The sequence below is a fragment of the Vanellus vanellus genome (assembly GCF_965231255.1).
Source record: "Vanellus vanellus genome assembly, chromosome: 19".
Classification (NCBI taxonomy): Eukaryota; Metazoa; Chordata; class Aves; order Charadriiformes; family Charadriidae; genus Vanellus; species Vanellus vanellus.
Genome location: NC_138924.1, coordinates 12,256,640 through 12,278,745, shown reverse-complemented (window position 1 = coordinate 12,278,745; position 22,106 = coordinate 12,256,640). Strand labels below are relative to the sequence as shown.

General features: G+C 41.2%; 1 protein-coding gene across 1 annotated transcript in view; it reads right to left on the bottom strand.

Moving 5' to 3' along the window:
* NLK (nemo like kinase) overlaps positions 1-22,106 on the bottom strand; it is a 62,850-nt gene that overhangs the window by 8,248 nt on the left and 32,496 nt on the right. Inside the window, exons 2-7 of the mRNA XM_082493306.1 lie at positions 20,172-20,301; positions 18,500-18,555; positions 10,485-10,591; positions 8,579-8,664; positions 7,476-7,685; positions 2,739-2,840 (exon numbers count right to left, since the gene is read on the bottom strand). Of these exons, the coding sequence (XP_082349432.1) occupies positions 2,739-2,840; positions 7,476-7,685; positions 8,579-8,664; positions 10,485-10,591; positions 18,500-18,555; positions 20,172-20,301 (691 nt within the window). The remainder of the gene's footprint in view (positions 1-2,738; positions 2,841-7,475; positions 7,686-8,578; positions 8,665-10,484; positions 10,592-18,499; positions 18,556-20,171; positions 20,302-22,106) is intronic.

The following is a 22,106-nucleotide window of genomic DNA, read 5'->3' as shown; positions in this document are numbered from 1 at the left end:
ATACTGGGGCAGGAAAATATGATTACAACCCTTCCTTATGCAAACTGTTGCATCCAATACAAATGAAGGATGCACTTTTTTGCTACGCTTACGCCCCTCGTCTGCAGCTCGTCTGCCACTCTAAGAGCGTCTGGTTACGCACAGCTGTTGGAGGCAGCACGTTCTCAGCGCACTGCAATCAAGCCCAGAGCCAGAGATCAGAAAGAGTCCTGACAAGAGTAGCAGCAAGGGCAACAGAAACGTAAAAACTGAATTCCTGTAAGATTTGATTGTCATGGAATCAACAGTCAGGTCCTTCAGCGAGTGATGTGCATCACACCGGACCTCCCTCTCCCCCCACGGAGGCCGCAAGGGCCGCAGCAGGCAGGGAATGAACTCCATCCAACGCATTTTACTTCTAGAAGTGGGTCGGCACGTGGCCGCGGTGAAGCGCAAACCACTGCTCAGAGCGCACTGGGAACGCGGGAGGAGACGCGCTTCCGAGGGCTGCCAGTTAAGCAACTCGATCAATTCGCTCAACTTTAGTTTGAAGTACAATTTTTAAATACAAAACTGACAAAGAAGTCTACATAGTATGTAAATTTTCATTATGCCAACACGCAGTGGGATGGGGTTTTTTACATCAGAAACTTCATGCATTGATCTATTTTTACGCAGAGCAGCAAAATGCTTTACCCCTTAACTCCTACTATGCTCACCTACATCGATTAAAAATAGTTTGTGCGACAGAGTAATCACCAGTTTCTAACTTGGTTTTCTCTCCCTATTAATCTAATTAAGAAACTGGTAACATTTAGCTATTTATAACCAGCAAATCTCCATTTTAAAAGATGAAAAGCCACAAATTCGCATTCAAACATGAAGCGTGCTTGAAGTTGAAAACAGAAATATCATTAAAGAAGTCAACTCGATGCAGCGTAACCCCCTCTTTCCAAGTTGCGAATGAGCACTCCAACTCCAGAGACTGTTGAACTTCCGTGGAACTCCATGAAAAATCAACGTTGTTTTCCTCACCAGAGACAGAACTAACTGCTTAGAGAGTATTTCCTGTGACTTAATGGCTATAGGACATTAAATCCATATTGGAAACATTTTATACCATTTCACCCCACTTGCTTTTTGGTACTCCCGTCACTGAACGGGTCCAGAGACAGTCTCAGTGGCTTGTACGAGAACAGCCTTAGCACCGGGATTAGAGAATCAGAAGATGTTCTTGGGCCCGTTTCCATCCCTGGTAAAACACCCTCGTTTAACAAACCGAACAAGGCTAACAAATAAATTCCAGAGTCCCGGCTTACTACTACTACCAGGAGCCCAACTACTGCGCTTTGGAAATGTCAAGCGATTATCAAATTATTAGAATTTAAACCCAATGTATTCTAGAAAGTATCTGGATGTATTCGTATACTGTTATGTATTTATATGTATAAAGTAGAGTGGAAGTATTTCTCCCAGCTTCAATCACTACAAAACTTTTTTTTAAACATCTCAAACCTTGAAAGTGCAGGACTGTGTGCTTAAAAGTTACAACTCTTGTAGCATGTGATAGCAAAAAAATAGACTTGATTTGTTTTAAGACCGGTAGAGAAAGTCTTAAGGAAATCCTCCTATTATTAATGTTAAACGAAAAAAACCCTGTCTTGAAACGGAATAGAGACAACTCGATGTAGTGAATCAAAAGTGCCAAGGAGGCAGAACTCCCACATGTTAATAATACAGCAGAATATATATGCAATGCTCATTTCTATGGTAACTACTATTGTGGTGAGTAGACATTTGAGAAATTACTTCAACATGCAGAAAATTAAGATGCAAACTTAACTATTGGAAAGATCTGATGTATTAACATATGCAGGTTATTAATTTTGTTAATTTTTACTATTTAACAATCATAAAAATGACCATATTGGATGGGCATACTGCTTTATTACTGCACTACAGATTCCTGCATAAGCACTTCTTTGTATCTATTAACACTACGTTTCATTTGCCCTTTTTCCCGTCCAGTCAGCACAATGACATCACCCTGCCTTTCTTCTCTGGGTTGTTTTTGTTTTTCTTTTTTTAAACGAACTTTTACTTCTGTTATGTTGAATGTTGCATCTCAGTTTTTCTCAGCCTTTCACGATCGGCTCAGGTCACTGCGCAGATGTGCGAGGGACCCTTTGGTGATGAGTTGCTGCACTGTTCTGTTTACGGATCTGGTAACGGGTGATTTCCACTTCGAACACTCTTGATCCTGTCAGTACCGGAGTCCCTCCGGGGCTTTCTGAACTATACTGTCAATTTTAATTTATGTCTCTTGCCAATATCATCACTTAAATTTAACATCTTCATTCAAAACAGCTATCAAAACACTGTCGCGTCAAAAAAAGGGACTTTCACCTGTACCATCAAGTCAAACAATACATAGAAGACAGGAGCCAGAAATGCACTTTACTAGTGAGAAACCACCTCGCCGCCATAGTTTGTGAATGATGACACCATTAGCCCATGCCACTGCAACACCACAGCCGCCTCTGGCAAACCTAACCCGGTTTACAGGCAGAGACAGCTCTGAGATTAAACATCCAACAAAGCACTGATGAACAAACACGCCATGAGCATTTCATCCAGATGTGAGCCACTGCGACGATGCAGCAGTAGTATCCTGCACAGAGGAAATCCTGACTGACGGGGGCTGAGCCAAGGATTGCCTGGACCCAGCGTACGAGAAGGGCAGTCACGTGGAGCCGTACCTGTTTATGAGGACCCCTGAGTATGTGTGCCTTGGCGCCTTCACAAGCCGTCCTCATTGCTTCCAGCGACGGGGTTCCCAACAGGTCTGTGATCAAATCCAACTGTGGGGGCAGAACATACACATTTGAGATCTGAGACATATATTAATATATTTCAGGGTGATGGCAGATTCTTAAGATAACATGAATTACATTTAAGGTGTGAATCAGTTTAAAAATGCTATTTTATGGATAGTAAATTACAAATAGTAACTTGTATACATTTAGCAGATAGCAAATACAAACATTTGCAATTTCACTCAGAAAGCCCTAACAGACACTGATTTTCAAGTTTGGGAACTTTCTTTCTCTACAGGTTTATTAAAATATTCTATTGCAATTTAAAAGTCATTTTTACATCATTAAGAACGTTGTTTAGTACTGTTAATGGTGTGTTACTCATTCTAAAACCCAAATATTCTCAACTGAATGTCAGCATTGCATACCAGCATACCACACAAAATTACCCCCCAAAACCAGGTCAGCTACTACTTTACACAAAATATTTTGCCAATAACAGGAATAAAACTATAGAAAATGGGAAAGAAAACCTCAGAACTCCAGTACAAACATAGTAGATAAAAAATTCCAATATATGATAAAAATAAGTTAAAAAAAAAAATCTGTCCAGCACCAGAGGAAGGAAAAGGAGTGGTGCTGGTTATATGGAAAACAAAAGCTACCTAAAAAAGAGCAAAGATGATGCTGTGTTTAGAACTGGTCACCTTTTTCATTTTGGAAAGCAAGAGGCAAGCCTTCACCTTCTTTTACAAAACCGTGTGCATATACTCCTTTAGTGAATAAAAACAAATAAAATAAAAAAAATCCTCCCTGTGTAAGTCAAGCAAAAAAACCCCACCAAAAAAGTCCCCCCAAAAAGCTTGTCAGCGGTGAGACCAGCGCCCTGGCTCCAAGCGTTCCCTCATGACCCCCATCCACCGGCGCTAACGAGCAACCGCAGAGCTCTCCTCTGCGAATAAACCCGTTCCCGTCGTTGCACAGGCTTTGTCTGCACGCAAACCACCCGCTGCGGGGGGTACAGCCCCGCCAACTGCGACTGCCGGTTGCACACCACGCCGTGCCACTCTTCACTGCTGTGTCCTCTCCACCTTCTCCCACTCTCCAGCAGAAGCACTGCTCTGTCCAGAGCCTGGAGGCACATGCCCCGTCGTCACGTGGTACTGAACACGTGTCCTCCCGTGTGCCCTGGCACCGCGTGGCCAGGGCCAGCGTAACTTCATCGAGCAGTGCCAGCAAAGGACCTTACCTTTGTAAGGAGATGGAAAACTAGAGAGGAAAAAAAATCCTAAACCTTGTGGTTTTCAGATGTGGAAAATACGTAATTGGGAAACAGACACATGGACCTGATACAAAAAAGATGGTCGTATTTACAAAATATAAAAGGTAATGTAATAAATTGTACCAGCGTATCAGGGAATGTATTTTTCAGCCAACTACCCCTGAAGCACACAGCAATGATACGTTAATATAGGTTTATATCTATCTATATAGATATGGATATAAATACACACGCTTTATTCTAATGGCTACAAGAAAAAACACTGAAAAGAATTTTTGTAATGATCTCCTGAAAGTTCACGTTTAACGTCTCTCAAGATATAAATTCTCTTGCCTTAGCCCATACATTTCCAATACTCATAGAAGAGTTTTGTTAAAAGGTTTGATTTCATTTATCTAGATGCACGTTATCAGTCTTTAAACGTATTTTTCTAAAGTATTACAAAATATATTTTGAAATTCTAGTGTAAAAATAGAAAAAATGTTACAAAACAATAATCTCGAATTCAACTGATCTCAGTTGCGTGCATTTCAAGTCTTTTGGGTATATACAGTGAATCTCAATTCTTATATTATTATCGTTCCAGGTCCGAAGGAGAAGTGCCCTTTCCACGCCAACTCCCAGCTGCTGCCACCGCCCGCGCCCAGCTTTGCGCTGAGCGGAGCGCGGGCACGGGGCTGCTTTTAGCCACAACTAACCGGGGGATGCATTTCATGAGAACATCTAAGGGTACTTCATCTGCCAGTGGGAACCAGCGCCGGCCCCTCCAAGGCACAGCTCCCTCTGAACCGCGGAGAACGGGGGCTCAGCACCCCCCACCCCGCTCTGCAGCTCCCCTCCCGCTGCCCTGCGCCAGCGGCTCCAGTGAGCACGGCCGGAGCCAGAAATCCAGAAGCGGTGTCCAGCAACTGGCACAGCCTCGGTGTAGTGATGTGGGACCCGGCGAGCCTCCGCGCGTGCCCACGCCGCCGAGGCAGCTGCACCGCTCCCCACAAACGCAGCTCGTACGCTGCTCGTACGCGCCGCAGCTGCCGGGAACGGCTGCGCTGGGCTGCCCCGCTCTCCTCCCTTCCTCGCGCTCCACGTGGATTCTGCCCACTGCCTCGGGCACGTGACCGGTTATCTTTAAGGAGGATTAAGTAATAATCAGCAAAATCAGACTGGCGGGAACTGGCTAACCGAGGAAGGTGGTTAAAACTTCGCACTCTGCAACCTGCCTTCCGCAAAGCGGTGTGCAGACTTAGTCCTCAAAGCAAGCAGGGAGGCATCTGCTCCCACAGGCAGTCAGAGAGTCAGAGTTCACCTTTCCTGCACTACAGACGTGCTAAAAGATAAAATTAGATGGATTAAAAGTTTCTGGACATATAGCTAAAAATAACTTGTACTTGCACCTTTAAAAATGCATTTTTAAACAAAAATAGAAAGATCTATCATACAAAAATGCTAACTATTCTAAATAGTATCAGTAAAAAGCAAAAATAGGAGGTGTTAGGAAATACCATATTTGAAAGTGTTTCTGATTATCTAAGTCTCAGTATAGACTATCTCATTTCTTATGTTTGTAAGAAATCCCATAAAATCCTTATCAAAAGTTCTATTGTAACTTAAGTAAGCAACTTAGATATAGTCATCACTTTCAACGTGATATAGCCAAAGCTTAAAATACCAAAACCACCAGCTCCAGTCTGGTTTATAACTTAAAGCTTTGTTCACTTTCTTGGTCACAGATTTGAGTTAAAAATTCCAGTACAGTCAGTTTTAAAACGGTCTCTTCCCTGTTTTTTCTACGGGGAGAACTTCAGCCTGACGCTGGCTATCCTGGCACGGGGGCTGTCCCGGCCTGGCTAACCCGCCGGGGTTGGGTGCTCTGTCTATTCTGCGCGGCACGGCACAGCGATAAGGAAAAACCGTAACACAGGCGAGCCCAAAGCGCTTCTAGAGAGTCTTCCCACCTTTGCAGAGCACTGGATTTCTCAGAACATGATGTGGTGATTACTTCTTAAACCACTGTACTGCACAGGAATTATAAAAGATCTAGGAACTTTTACACGACTCTATACAAATAAAATGACCACCACCCAAAAAACCCAGCCCCACACTATTCCAGATTTATCTGATGAATGTCTTTGCACTTTAAATTTGAAGGATAGCCAAGGCTATTAAAATCCCACAAGTGTTTAGCTTCAGTGTAGCAAAAGATCAAAGGTTAGAAAAACAGAAGAGCTTAAATATTTTTGAGACTGCAACAGAATAGTTGTCAATTTAACCAGTCGTTGTGATTACATTACTGCTTTTCTCCTCTGCGGTCCCTTCCCAAGGGTGAGAGGTGTGTTCTGGGAGGAGGACTACGTTTTGTGATCATACAAGGTATCAGTGCTGTCTAGAGTGACTAGCACGTCCCTCCTTGGGAACACCACCGTGGGGACATGATAGGAACCACCAGACAGGACACAGCATTGAAAAAATCTATACACAACACAACAACATTTTAAATATACGAACGTTGAAAACAGCATGCTGATGTGAATGTCTCTCAAACCCGTGAAAACACTATATGCATAAACAAACAAGAGAAGTACAGAGTTTGGAATGTCACCTTTCACAAAAGTTTGGAATGTGTTTTTACTTCTTGTCAATCAATATACGTAATATCACAATTTTAATGTATGCAGTTTCTAATCCATAGATGAATACTAGCAACATTGAAGATAAACATTTTTATGACAGCACATCTTGTTCCTTCTCTTAGATAGAAGTATAAATACATCCATCTCTAATATCTTGCTGCAGACACTATATTCTATCTACTGTAAAAACAGCATTTCAAGATTATTAGAGATGCGTGTCTTATATTAGTTTGTTACTGTTGGAATGGTGATAAAGTATTCAGGTGCATCTCATGTTTGTATACCTAGCCACAGCGATGCAACACCAAAAAATACTCAGTACCTTCTTACACACTTGACCTTTACTAAAAAGAAGCAGTCTGAGCAATACTACTAATTGGCAGTTGAACTAGTTCAAGTGCCAATACTGTAGCGCCAGTTATATATTGACAGAAAACTTACTACTTTCTCATATCAGCTGTTACAAAAAGCTCAATGCCAGTTATATCACCTTTACCTTATCGCAATAAAATGCTGCAGCAGGCTTCAGTACTGCAGCAGATTACAGGGGACTACAAAAAAGACACATTTCAAAAGCTAACGTTAATAACCACTACTTTTAATACTGTCTGGAAGCTAGTGTTTCATTGCGGGGTTCCAAAGCAGCTCGGTTTCTTGCCTGTGTGTAAACCAAGCAAAACAAAAGCAAGTTTCAGGTTCAAAATGCATCAGTGTAACTGATTCCATGAAATTACGCAGTAGAAAATTTTTTAAAGGGAAATTTAATTATACCTGCTGTATGGGACTCTGTGCCTGAAACAATATTCTTCGCCCAAGTAATTCTGCAAAGATACAGCCTACAGACCAGATGTCAATAGCATTGCTGTAGTGACGGCTGCCCATCAGGATTTCTGGAGCTCGATAATACTGAGTGACAACTTCCTGAGTCATGTGACGAGATTCATCTAATTCTTCCACCCTGGCCAATCCAAAATCACAAATCTAAATTGAGAAGGTAAATAAAAAAATTAAAATAACCAAAACACTTGATGCATTTCAAATAGGTAACCTTCTGGTAACGAAGCAGGAAATTCCAAACCAGCATTTAAATAAATCAGACAATCTGCTGTAACTGCATAAGCAAAGGGAAAGGGGAATAGGAAGAAAATATGCTACTTTATTCCGCATCCATTTAAACTTTCTGCAATTTTATTTGAAACAACAGTACATTTTTAGTTGGCATGACAATATTCATAATCTAAAAGATTAAAAACTTTGCACTAAAAAAAAATAATACATATTGCCAACCTCTGAGCACAGCATATTTCACCCCAAACCAGATTTCAGTTGTTCATTACATGCCTCAATGTTACAGAAAGATTCAGCCTTCTACTCCCTTTGGCTTTGAGAATTTTTTTACAGTTTCTTGAACCAGAAGAGTTAAAAAAACAGACCAAAATTTTCACAGTTAGAATGCTTAGCAAAGCAGTGCGAACAAAACTCATTTTTTCAATATTTGGCATAGCTATACAACTCGCCTAAGCCTCCCAAAATGTCATATGCCTCAGAGGGTAACGGAAGAGTCTCGGGCCTGAGCGCGGGCAGCGCGATAGCTGCAGGCACTGCCTCAGCTGCTGGGGGCACAGAGACCCCCCCAAGTCAGACAGAAGAATCACCTCTGTCTGCTCGCACAGATTCGGGGAGAGGCCGGGAGAGAAGGGGAACGGAACGTGTTCGTTTCATTTATAATTTTTAAAGAAACTGTGGGATTTTTTTTCTTTTAAAATGACTTTCAGGAAAAGTGTTCACATTAAAGGCTTTGTTTAAAAAAGTAACAAGTGATTCATAATGAACAGCATATAGATATGTACGTTTTCAATAAATTTAAGTAGCACCTTAAGAACACAGTTGCTGTTCACAAGTAGGTTCCCTGGTTTAATGTCTCGATGTAAAATGCCAGCAGAATGTAGATATTTCAGACCTGAAATATTAAACGAAATTAAAATAAATACCTTTTTTCCTTTTAAAATAATTCTAAGGCTGACAACATTTTCCTGGAAGGTCTTGCGACTCCCGATCAGCAAAGACTTTGCCATTGGCTCATTTTTTATACGGTTCTAACTTCTACTCTTTCGTACACACTCAGTCACTCAATGAAAGGATAAAACTTTTGGAGTATAGACAGAGCAATAATTTAAGACAGAGCAATAGTTTAAGCAGTTTAAAAACAAAACAAAACAAACAACAAACCAACCCAAAACATCATCTCCCTGGGTCTGCTGTGGATACTCTGCTAATCCCAGTTGTGGAATACTGACATACAGCTCTTCCCGCTCTGCTTCCCCGTAACAATTTTAACTTCTGCAGCACTAAAATTTGACTTAACCATTTCCTAGGTAACAGCTGCACTTCAGAAATAAACTCAGATTAAACCCGAGCTAATTGGGATTTTTTTTTTGTTCCAGTCACTTTTTTCGAACTAAAGCCTCGCAAGCCGTCAGCAGGCCGCGCGGAGCGGGGCTCAGGGCTCACGGGCCCGAACTGCAGTAGAGCCCAGGCCCTTCCCTTAACCTCGTTAGCGCAAGAATTCAAAGCTAGAGCTAATGAACGTAGGGCATCTGACTGCAGCCATTGGGATGTGTCTAACATCTAGGTGGTTAGGGCAGGAAGATAACCTGCGCTTCCTGCGTGCTTTCACAGCCCCTGAGGCGATAATTCTGACCTTTTTAAGAAGATGAAAGCACTGCAGAAAGCGCCCAGCGCAGGAGCACACCAACGTGGCGCTGTCTGTGCGGGGGAACGGCAGCAGTAGGCACAGCGTGGAAAATGGAAAAACGGCCATCGTTCAACAGGCTCAGACAGAGCGAAAATAAATAATAGCATTAAACTGGGGAACAGCGAGCCCTCAGGTCACAGGCCTGGGCAAAAAGAGTCCCCATAACTCCTGAACAAACTTTAACGGAGAGTTTTGCGTTGCTGTTCCCCGCGCCATCCCACTCAGCACTCACAGAGCGCCCCTTGTCCTGTAGGACATCACAAAGGAAACGTCTCTTCTCTGACACGACAGCTACCTGGAACAGCCCATACTCATTCTGGCTACGACTGAGATTTCTTTGCTCTGCTTTTTATGAATATGACCTACTATTTATTGGCTACCACATAAAACCGACTGTTTACTTTCAGCTTATTCCCGTGGAAACACCCAAATAAAGCCAATGGAAAAGCAACTGGACTAACGCTGATCAGATGTTCAAAAGACAAGCACAATAACCTCATCTCTTGGATAAAAGTTTCTAAATGGACTAAAAAAAATAATTCAAGTTTAAAATTACTATTATGGTAAATTGTTTTAGCTAAAATCAAACATTAGTGGAGTGTTCCATAACACTTTAAACTAGACTGTTCTCCAGAATACCTTAAGTGGGTATAGTTACATATATTTATCAGTTTGGCTCAGTCTAGGTGTCCTTTCTGCACCTTGATCCAAAAAGCACTGGAGAACTGTTAACCCCCCCCCCCACCTTAAGACTCTCCCAGGCCATTGGAAAAGCCTTTGCAGCTGAAGCGTTAAGTCTTGTCATCTTTACCCATGACAAGGACGGAAGGCAGCAGGGCTGCCATATTCTTATAACTAGAATAATTCATGTTTGCTATTTATTCATAATAGGAAATAAAAAGAACAAGTTTCCACAGGAAACTTACTCAAAATGAGGATGTCTTGAGAATAAACATTCAGAAACAGAGGAAAAAAAAATACTACTACTACATAATTTTCATTAATTTTAAAAGAAGAAAAATTACCTCTTAAAATCTGGTAAAGAAAAACTTTGACATGATCCGAGCTGAGTGGCTGAGGAGAGACGATAATCTTATGGAGGTCACTCTGCATCAGTTCAGTGACAACGTATCTTCAATTTATTAGTTAAGGCAAAAGCAGAAAGTTCAGCACATAATCTCTTGAAACATTTACTCTAACTCCTAGGAATTTGAGCTCTTACAGGTCAGAGCTATCGAGTATAAACGAATAAAGCTTCTTCACAGAGGTCAAGTCTCCAGACTTACAAGAATGAAAGTAAAAAACGGGTTGTGAAAGAAAACAGATTACTCAATAAAGCAGCGTTTGCATTAAGATCGTTGTTACAAAATTATTACAATGTCAAGTTATGACTCAGAAAACAGAACAAAATTTTAATATAATTAATGACATCTCGAAACCTTTAAATTTTTCATTAAGATCGGTAAGCCGCAAATCACAAGAAACTAAAGCAGCATCTTCGTAGTGGACATACATCACCATGGTTTAACCAGACGAGCTGCAAGCGCAAGCCTGGGGCAGTCGGTTACCAGCGTACCTTGCGCGTTGCTGCAGGATCAGCAATGCAGACGTTTAGAAATACACGCGCTTCCCTAAACCCACCCAGTACCCACCGCGTTACCTTCTCAAGCATCACACCCCCCCATACAAACCCCAGGCACAAAACTGCTCCTGAGCTATGACAGGAGAAGAAAAAGAAAAAAACAACCAACCTTCTCTCTGGAGGAAAAACTAAAAAACCAAACAGAAACCACTATTTCACACACTCACAGACGTGCACAACACAGCGATAGTCACACTCACTGACAATTTGCACAAATAGCTGAAGATGCAAAGAGCTGTACACGCTCTGGCTTGTACTAAGGTGAGGTGCGGATTAAGAAGGGTATTGTGTTTACTCAGGAAGCACTAAAAATACTAAAACTATAATGTTTCAAAAACTGGAGAAACACAGAAGACAGAAGCAGCACATCTCGGCCCACAAAATCAATGTCACAGTGTCGACCTCCTGAACACGTTACAGTAACAAAACACATGCAAAAACCATTACGCCAAATTCTCGGGGCACGCCAGCCAGAGGCTGCCTGGGGCTGCACAGGGCAGTTGGCGACAGCGTCCCCCGCGGCCGGCGCTGCGGAGCCCATCCAGCCGCAGAGACGCTGCCTCTGCCGTACGCTGCGTCGCTCACGAGCACCACCAGCAAATAAGTTTTGATTTCGGAGCTGTGGTTCAGAACAGAGTTTAAAGCAAAACCACAGCACCTCAACTTTCAAGGACTGAACTTGCAATGCCGAGAATTTTCAACTTTGACATCAACAAAGCTTGATAAGATAATTAAGAAACATTACTGCTTTAAAAGCTACCTTTAGCAGTCGTATTTGAAACAAAAATCACTGCTATTATTACATTGGCGGCTGAAGAAAACACGCTAGCCATATGTTAACCGAACTTCTACTTTACAGCAAGGTATCGAATGTCCCGCTGAGCCTCGCGTATGGCATTAAGCATTACGAGTCACACCGAGCCCCACAACGTTCAAACCAGACAAAAATGCGGCAGAGAGGTGGTGCATGCTGCCAAGGTCACGCAAAAGATCAAGGAGAGAGTTAGAATAAAACAGCATCTCCTGGGCCCCAGTCTAGTGCCTCCCTTGGTGCCCCAGGCTCATTCCCAGTTGGAGGTGAAGCAGTAGCCGCCTCTCAGCCGCCCAACGCCACAAACCCACGAGCTGTCAGCACCAGCACGGGCGCGGGGACGGCCCTGCCTCCCGCTCTGCGGGAAGGAGCAGGGATTTGCTGTGCTTCGCTTCGGCTTCTCCTCCGTATCTGCCATGCACGAGCTCCGGTAACTTCAGGAACCCATTGACCTCGTGGTGCTGTTTTCATAAGTGTTCCGTCCTGACCTTTCCTCTGAAAGCATCGCTAACGAGGTCAGCGTTGAGGGGTTGGGTTTGCTTTTGAACCTCAGCATCAGTTGGTTCAATGCTCTTTATAACCAGCTTTGCTGCTTACCAAGTCTGAAATATAACAGGCAAACCCTGACTTCAGGTAAGAAAATTCTCTCTCGGTAACACAGGAAACAAGTCAGCTTCAGCAGCAACTTTTACTCGTTCTTACCATTATCACCAACTAATTGGCACAGGTCAAGCTGCACGTACAACGATCTAGAGAAAACTTGTATTTTCTTTCATCTCTACCTAATTGACGTACTCCTTCCATCTGTTGCCCTGCAAACCCTACCCGGCCAAACCCCTATCAAACAAACTGTTTATCTGCCACCAGCACGCCACACAAAAATAAATTTTATAATTTAATTATTGCCATCTTTTTGACCAAAAAAACCCCAAATTAGAATTGCATTCACAAAGAATTAATAAAGAAAAAAAACCCCAACCCCGCAGCACCATCAATTCTAGTCCTCTAATTTTTCTGTTCCTTTTGCAAAGGCCCTCTTAAATATTTATACCAGCCTTTTAAAATTTGGGAGTTACCTTATGGCTGCAACAAATCTTTACATTTCATTTTTAACGTAAAATATTAAAAAAAATCCAAAAGCATTACTCTGCACTTTGTTATGCTAAGATTTCTGTTTTGCTACGCCACAAATCCTCCTAAATCTCAATCCCAAGCATAATGTCTCCCAGATGTCTCAACTAGTTGCCATGCCAACTAAAGCAGCTTAAATTAAATGAGGGCCTGAAATGGCACCTGCACCACTCCAGGTCTGTTGCGCATTAAATAAAGCTCTCTTGACAGGAGCTCAAAGGTGCCATTAACTTGAACAGCAGCTATCTGATTATTGTCTCTAGATAATTTAATGAGGGTCTCCAAACAAGAGCGAACGCAGCACTTGCTTGATGTTCCTGCCTTTTGCAAACGTGGCGGCTTCTTAAACAGCTGGTACCGAGTGGGTCAACGACTGCACTCCGGGCAGGACTACCGATGTTTAGCAAAAACAAACTGCAAACCCCCCCCGGATTTCAATCAACTGTTCAAACAGGTACCTGCAGTTTTCTTTTTCAAGTCGAACCATAAAATATGCTGGCTACGAGGTGGTCACTGGAGCTGTAATATGTGGCTAAGCTGAACATCACTACCAGATAAAAATTGCTACTGACAGCAGTAATTAGTTAAGTAGCTGTATAAAATTAGAACTACAAATGTACCAATTTGCTTCAGAATAATTATCATGGTAAATGCACGGCACAAAAGAACCTCACTTACTCTGCTGACGGGGAGACCTGCTGAGCTGGTACATTTTACAGGGTGACAGGCAAATTTTAAAAAGGAATAAAGTACACACTGTGATGTGGTATTCTCATAATGACTTGGATCCTTCTTCATTAGGTCTCTGCATACCTCAAAACTCAGTTCTATAAACCGTTTTTCTGGGAAGAGGCCAGAATCCTGTGAACAAGTTCTGGGGCAGGCGGATGCACTGGATGCTAACAGTGGAGTGGAGGTGTCTATCTGCATGACACTGCAAGAAATATGTTTTTTTTAAAACAAAACAAAACTCTTGTATATTCCAACCTCCCCCTCTGCTCTGCCCCAGGGAGGCCACATCTGCAGCGCTGTGTCCAGTTCGGGGCTCCCCGGGTCAAGAAGGACAGGGAACTGCTGGAGAGGGTCCAGCGGAGGCCGTGAAGATGCTCAGGGACTGGAGCACCTCTCTGCTGAGGAACGGCTGAGAGCCCCGGGGCTGTTCAGCCCGGGGAGGAGAAGGCTGAGAGGGGACCTCATCAGTGCTGATCAATACCTCCGGGGCGGGTGGCAAGAGGACGGGGCCAGACTCTCCTCAGTGGTGCCCAGCGACAGGACGAGGGGCAACGGGCACACACTGGAACAGGGGAAATTCCATCTCAACCTGAGGAGGGACTTCTCTCCCGTGCGGGCGGCAGAGCACTGGCACAGCTGCCCAGAGAGGGGGGGAGTCTCCCCCTCTGGAGCCATTCCAGACCCGCCTGGACGCGTCCTGTGCCACTGCTGGAGGTGCCCCTGCTCTGGCGGGGGGTGGGACGGGGGAAGCTCCAGAGGGCCCTTCCAGCCCCCACCAGTCTGGGATGCTGTGATGTCTTTTCAGCTGCTTCTAATATTCACTTTAATGGAAAAAGTTTTCAAAAAGTTACTAGAAAAACTTAGGATAGTTCTTAAAAGAGAACGCCTGTGTATCTCCAGTTGCAGAATTCAGCATTACTATCAATCACAGAAGATTTTGTAATTGGAAAAAAAGAGAGCATAGAATTATAGAATCATTTAGGTTGGAAAAGACCTTTAATATCACCAAGTCCAACCGTAAACCTAACACTGCCAAATCAGTTCAATCAAGAACTATCAGATATGTTAATTGCAATTAAATGCTTTTTAGATGCTCTAGCAAAGTCTGAGTCACTGTCTACCTTTATAACCATTATGCTTTAGAGCTCGGTCAGCCCACCCAGGCACACAGGCATACAGCGGAACCAAAACATCACCCAAGCTCGTGTAGCAGGGATTATAGTTCTGTTCCGCCGAGGTAAGTTGATGATTGCAGGGATAAGCCTTGAACTTCAGCTTAACGATCAACTTCATGGTGAACATATAAAACCTAAAATTCACTAACAACCTCTTTTTCACTTATTTTCTCAAGACAAACACACAGAATAATATATGCTCCATTATCTATTCATTTTTGCACTAAGTGATATTGGCAAAAATATCAATGCCCGTATAAGATGTTAAATGTTCACAAAGATTTTTCAATCTAAAACCTCATTAAACATGCAAATTATATCTCAATCTAACAGTTTGCAAAGAATTTGCATTCTAAAACAAAAATCTCGTTAGTCTAAAATTCTTTTATTCATCACCAGTTTCCTAAGAAATCTTTTAATTTATCATCAAAATTTAAAGTCAGTGTTACAATGAGTTTTCTTTAGAAAACACACTTTGCAATTCTTGCTAGCACCTATGAGACATTGAAAAACTGAACCTAACTCTACCAGTTCATTTGCAAGACGTCTTTCATATCATTTTTAGTCATTCTTTTACTATTTCTGTTTTCTTTCCCCCCAAAGGGCCCTACAACTCCTTAGAAAGAATAAAGGAAATCAAGTGGTACCGGCTCAATCCCTTCACACTTTTAGCGCTGATCAATATACCTTATTGTAAAAATGGAATGTCACTATGGTATCTTTAGGAACTATACGAGTGCAGCAACAGAAGTTTTTACAACTATGTTCCCCAAAGATGGAATATAGTTACCCAATCTTCTTAAAATCAATCTGAAATAAGTTCTTCTTACACTACAGTAAGCAGAAGCACATGCAATTAAAAATGTGCATATAAATTAAAACACCTATTCATTCATTCTTCTAATGAATTTAAGGGTCATAAGTGCACTTACTGCAATTATTTAAACAGAAAGGAGAAAGGACTACACAGCAAATAGTCTTCTATTACCAATATTAGAGTCAAGAAATTCAAACAAATTTAAAAAATAAAAAGACAGCCCTATAAAATACTAGTCAGACTTAAAATGAGTTAAACTTAAAATGAGTTAACCCTGAAGGAAACTAACATTTCTGGTTTTATATACAAAACTTGGCAGTAGCTAAGCTCATAAAAATAAGCTTATCCCATTTAAATATTCTTGATTGTACAATTACACGGAAGAAGTAATCCTTAACCTAGATCTGATTTATAACTCATTTGACTTGTTATAAAATGAGGGCACTGAACTAGTACAAATAACCAAACTCCAGGTTTTGAAGACTACTCATATGCTGCTCACATGAAAGAAGTATCAAAGCAAAATGTAAGAGCTTTATCTAACATCCATTTGAAAAAGCGCTAGTATAGTAAAGCAATATTTTCAACCAATCAGTACTTTGCTTAAAACCACCGAGTTTAAAATACACCTACTTTCTTCACCAATCAATTCAAGGTATTATAAATAGATCAAACCATTTTTCACAAAGTTCAGTTTATCTAAAAATAAAGAATGACAATTTTCTACCCATTAATTGTCTTGTAAAGTGGGTCATACCAGAGTAGCTAAAACCTATCAGTAATTAAAAAATAACCTTCGAAAGTCTAACCATAAGAGTAAGTTGGTGCACTCAGACCTCAAGCAGCTCCACTGAAGACTGACACCGACATAATAAAGCTACTTGTAGGATAAGCAGAGCACGCGATGGGGACATCCGCAGGACAGGGGTTTTGTGTTTGTTTTTTTTTAAACCTAACTATTAGTACGCATCCTGGTAACAGAAAAAGCTCTCAGGTCCCAATTACAATTGCATGAAAACTATGTGATTTCAGAAAACAAACCCAAATCCTCAATTGGAACACTTTCTTTATGTTCCTGAATGTATATGCATATATTTTTAGATTAAAATTGACTGGCAGCTTACTTAAGCTTTTACCAGGCATTTCATTATACCCTGCCTGATTTACAAGCAGATTTTGGTAGCAATTTTGGTTTGGGGAGGAAGTTTTTATTTGCACGACTTGGCTGTGAATTATAAACTTGAAAGACTGCAACCAAAGCTGTAAAAGGAGCAGCAGTTTAATGAGATGACACATAATTGAATATATACCATGATTCAAGTGTTCGCTTTCAACAATTCAGCACTGAGTTTAATTTTCAGTGTTTGCTTTTGGGGTTTCCCATAGAAAACACAGAAGTCTATGAGCTGACCTCAGCTGTATGGCAGATCCCTCTACTGAAATGCTAATCTGATAATGGAAACGTCAATGAGTTAGGATGTTTGATCATCTGCTCTCTAAAATATCACTTTTACTGAAGTCTAAAAGGATATTTTGTTACTAACAGCATGTTGTAAAAATACCTGAACAGTTCATAAAACTCTGCAAATAATCTTAAAACTGTTATGGGCAGGAGTCTGGTGAAGAGCTTTTTTCCTACACAGATACAACACAAACAAATAATGTCACTCAGTGCTAATTATCAGGTTCATTTTTTATTAGCTACAAAATTCTCAAAAATTGGATCTTAGCATGTTAAATTTTTAAAATAGCAACAAGAAGAGAACAGACAGTGGGATTAATCGAGGCAGACAATCTTTATTATGATTCCTGGTCTGTAGCTAGTAAAGTCTCTGCAGAGAACCAAATTACCCCTATTTAAAATATTTTTTTGTTCTAAATCTCACAGTATTTCTAGTTACTTTCTGTACCATGAAAACCTGTACTTAACTCATTGCAGTAATTTCTAGCAAAAAATCTGAAATACCAAACCAAAGAGCTTTGAGTCACAGAACTTCTCTTCCAACTAGAGTCAGTAAGCGCCTACCCAGCTCAATGACTTGCTTCTCACTATTTAAGAATGCAGAAACTCCCAACTCCAAAAATAGAAGATAACTCAAAGTTTGAAAAAGGAAAAAAACCCAAAGCATGACATTCTTATGTTAAGTTATGCACTAAAATTCAATGTTATAACCCAGTTACTCATAGACAGCATGTACCTTTGCATCAGTGACACGTGAAACAGCACGTATATCTGTGTGAGATCTGTTTTCTTGATCAACGCAGAGGCTGAACAAGGAAAGCCACAACCCAACAGGCTGCTGAAACATCTCTGAAAACTCATGGTTTCAAAGGATGCGACAGTAGCACTCTCTGAAAACACCAGAAAGTATTTTAAGGTACTAATCAGTGAGAGGAAGTTAATTACTGGATATAGTTTTAAAAAAAAAATATTTTGGGGGAATCACCATTAGTACAGCAGTATCTGTTGGTAAATACCACAATGCCCTGCATTTACAGGCTCTTACACATTTAAAGCTTCATCTTCAATCCTGCACCATTTCACCTCCAATTTTAACATTAACTAAGGATTCTTGATAGTAGAGATTCACTTCTTTAAATAAAACTGTTCGGATACAGCCTCGAGGTTTTTGCAGTTCTGTTTCATAGATTCCACCAACTACTTGCAGTTGCTAAGCTAATGAAAGTTACACCTACCTCAATTAAGATGCGCTATTTTATATTTAGGATACATTTCTTCAAAATAGTCAATGTGTGGAGGCTGGAGTATGTCGAGGGCAGAGAGTACCTAGGAAACACCACACAAGATCAAGACCTATCCCAGTCAAACCAACCCAAATCCCTTTCAAAAAGACAGTCAGACTACACCTTTCTCATAGAGATCAGCTTTGTTCTACCCCACGCAGACAGACCAGTAGTCTGTCTCACTAGATATGAGAGTTTAATAGCCCACCAAGATAGATATTCTGCACATTCAGGGTCTCTCTTTTTTTTTTTTTAATTCAAGAAACTTTTTACAGCTGTGCAAGTACAAGCTTAAAAGCACAAATTTATCTGCCCAATAAAAATTGGTTTATTTCAAAAATGTATATAACCATAAAATATTTGAAAGGAGTAATTCTAAAAAAGAAATGCAAAAGCAAAAGGTATTACACTTTGTTGTGCCTTTCATCTTTAAGAGTTTTGTGACACACTGCTTCCACATGGAATTACAAAACCCAAAGTTGTTCCCATTCTGAATCAGAAGCTCAGCTCTCTGTGCAAAGCAAAAAGGTAGAAAAGCAGCAGCACAGAATTTACATCCTCCCACAGGAAAAAATACAACCTTGGTGTAATCTTTTATAGCCTGTCCTAGGAGTGTCTATGACATTTAGGTGAAGCACACAAACTTCAGCGGTTATCAGGCTCAACTTCTGACCGCTTACAGAGATGCTTTTATTTAATTTCATAGTCCTCAGTGAAATCTTCTCCATAATGAAGACCCTGGCGAGGAGCAGTTTAAGGTTCCAGTTCTAAAGAAATCTTGTCCTGGAATCCATCTCCCAAGGACTGGTGATAGTGGTGTTGGTGGGACATTGCAACCTGGTACAAGCTTGCAAGGCAGTCCACCTCTTCTGCGCCCCACTAACTACAATGCTTATCTGAATCCAGGGCTTAACCACAAATAAAATCTTGGAATATGATACCCTCAGATAAAAAAAGGTAAACTTTAAAACAGGAGGAAAAGCAACGAAATACAGTTCTGAAAAAGATACCCACTTCCTGATCCCATTCCACGAGGAGAAGATAGTCCTCCCAACATGCTGCTTACTGCTCATCAATGGGAGAGGCTGCCACATCCACAGCTGCACTCGGGGAACAGCTTCTCTAAGTACTTTTTGATTCACTTCAGACACAACCATATGGGTTGATTCAAATAATTTTTTAAATGTTTTAACTTATCCTAGCTGATTTTTCCTAAAGCAGACTTGGGAGTGCTTGTACAACCACTCTGCCAGAAGAACTGAGAGCGATAAACTCCAGCAAAGGGGAGAGGAAGAGAGAACAAGAAATAGCCTGGAAGCGGAAGCATCTCTAGCTGGCATAGCTTTGTGCAGATTGACATTTATCTAAAACCTAACGTAAGATTAGGTGGAAGTGTATTGCCTGTCTATTTGCAAACGTTTTGGAAGGGAAATGGTGAATATCCTTAGATACTTGATAATTTCATTTTTTACAGTGTTTGCAACAGTAATATCTGAGTTTCCAGGAAATCTGATAACCGTAAAATTATAGAGCTTTTAAAGCATTTTAGATATTCTATAACTTCAAAGAAATAAAAGAAATAAATACTTCTGTTACAGATAGCTCCATTTTACAATTAGGCTTTATCAAAGACTTCAAAATTACTTTGAATTTACTTACATTGTCATGCTTAAAAAAACACAACATCTTCAACTCCCGGAAGACCCTTTTACAAGAGACCAAATTTTGGAAGACGTTGGGCATCTTTTTGAGTGCAACTCTCTTTCCATCTCGTGGATCTGTTACTGACCTACAGAATAAAAGATTTAGAGCATCACATACTACTGTTAGACAATTTTTCTAAATCAGAAAAAATATTTTAGAGTTCTTATCATTCTCAACTTAGACGGTGAGTCAAAACAATGTGAAGACACTTCTGGGGAAAAAAGTATTAAGCGAAGGGCATTATGCACTGTGCTACAGAAGCCGTATGAAATGTAGCGTCATCATTCTTTGATTAGAGTACATACGCACATACCCAGTCAGGCTTGGTGGCTGCTAAGCGGCCGGACACACGTACAGCAGTGCATACGCTGCCTGCCACTGGCATACACTGCAGCTCAAAGTTAGATCGACACCTTGAGCTCAGGAGCAGGCGTGACGATAAATATCTCCTTCACCTCTCAAAAAAGACCTTATTAAGAGTAAAACGTTTTCTCAGATACACAGATTTGATTTTGTCAGGTCTGCTGCTTTCGCTTTCTTCTTCCTCTCCTAAGAGGGCAAAAATTTTGACAATCCCATTATGACAGAACACTGGCAAGTGTAAGACTATTACTTGATCTATCGCTGCATCACTTCACACCTGGAGAAGCAACAGCACATGGTATCTAAGTTTCCACACGTGTAAAATGGGCATGGTAGCTGTCTCTCTCCCGTAGAGCTTATGGGAGGCAAGTATAGTAGTTCAGAAATTATAAGGTGCTGTGCACATGGCAAGTATTTTAGTTTAAAGTAATTAGATTCTGAAAATAGAATTTTATAATGAGAGCCATAAAACTGGAGCAAGGAGATTGTGGTGCCTCAATTCCCAGACACAGTTTTTAAGGTGAGGCTTCTCAAACCTCACTACAAAACAGGGTTTCTAGATCTTCAGTTGTTAGGAAACCTTCCTTTTTTTCTGCATATTTTTATTGGGGTGACCAAAATAACTTTCTTCTTGGTGCAATGCCATAACCACATAATGATCTACATCCAGCTATGTACCCCGATGACTACATTTGGCCTTAAAAAGTTGCTGGCTTTTCTGCCACGTCACTCTCCTACAGATGACATAGAAGGCTGCTTCTTTTGTCTCAGGTCCACGTTGGTTTAAGTATCTAGATAAAAAATTAGAATGGGGTAATCAAATATCTGCCTTATCTCCAAGTACCATATCTGACTTCAAAATACAAAACAATTCAATGCATCCAAAATCAGAAGTGGCCACTGATACTAGTGGTTGGGAGTCAAAGGAGAACTATCCCAACACACTCAGCTAGAACACTCGTTAATTGCCACTGCATATTTATATTCTACATAAGGGGCAGAGGGGGACTTGGGAAAGTTGATACCAGACTATTTCTATGGTGGGAAACACAGAGCCGAAAAGAATCTGAAAAGGTCTTCCAATTCACAATATGTTTCCTGTTTTCTCCAGGACCTTTGCCTCTTGCCTCTAGCCTAGACTGGAAAGAAAGGGAATGAAAACTGGAAGAGTTACAGCAAATCTCCTGTTAATGCAACTCAGCACTCACCATTGGCCAGACTGACATGTCCTCCCTCACCCTGGATACTAACTTCATTCACAGATGATGGTTAACCTCAATGAGTCTATTTGCAAAACAAGGTACCGTTCATCACGAGTAGGCCACATCTCATAGCTTCAGGACTACAGCAGAGGCAGATTCCGAGTGACACGCAGCAGGGCCAGCACCAGGCGGTGGCTCGCAAATTCATATAAATTTGATCCCAGCATGAGCTGAGAGCTCCCATTGCTCACAAGGTCAAGCACCACCAATCAGCTAATTAGTGGTATTCTTCTCTCTTTACGAGACAGCATTTCTGGCCCTTGTG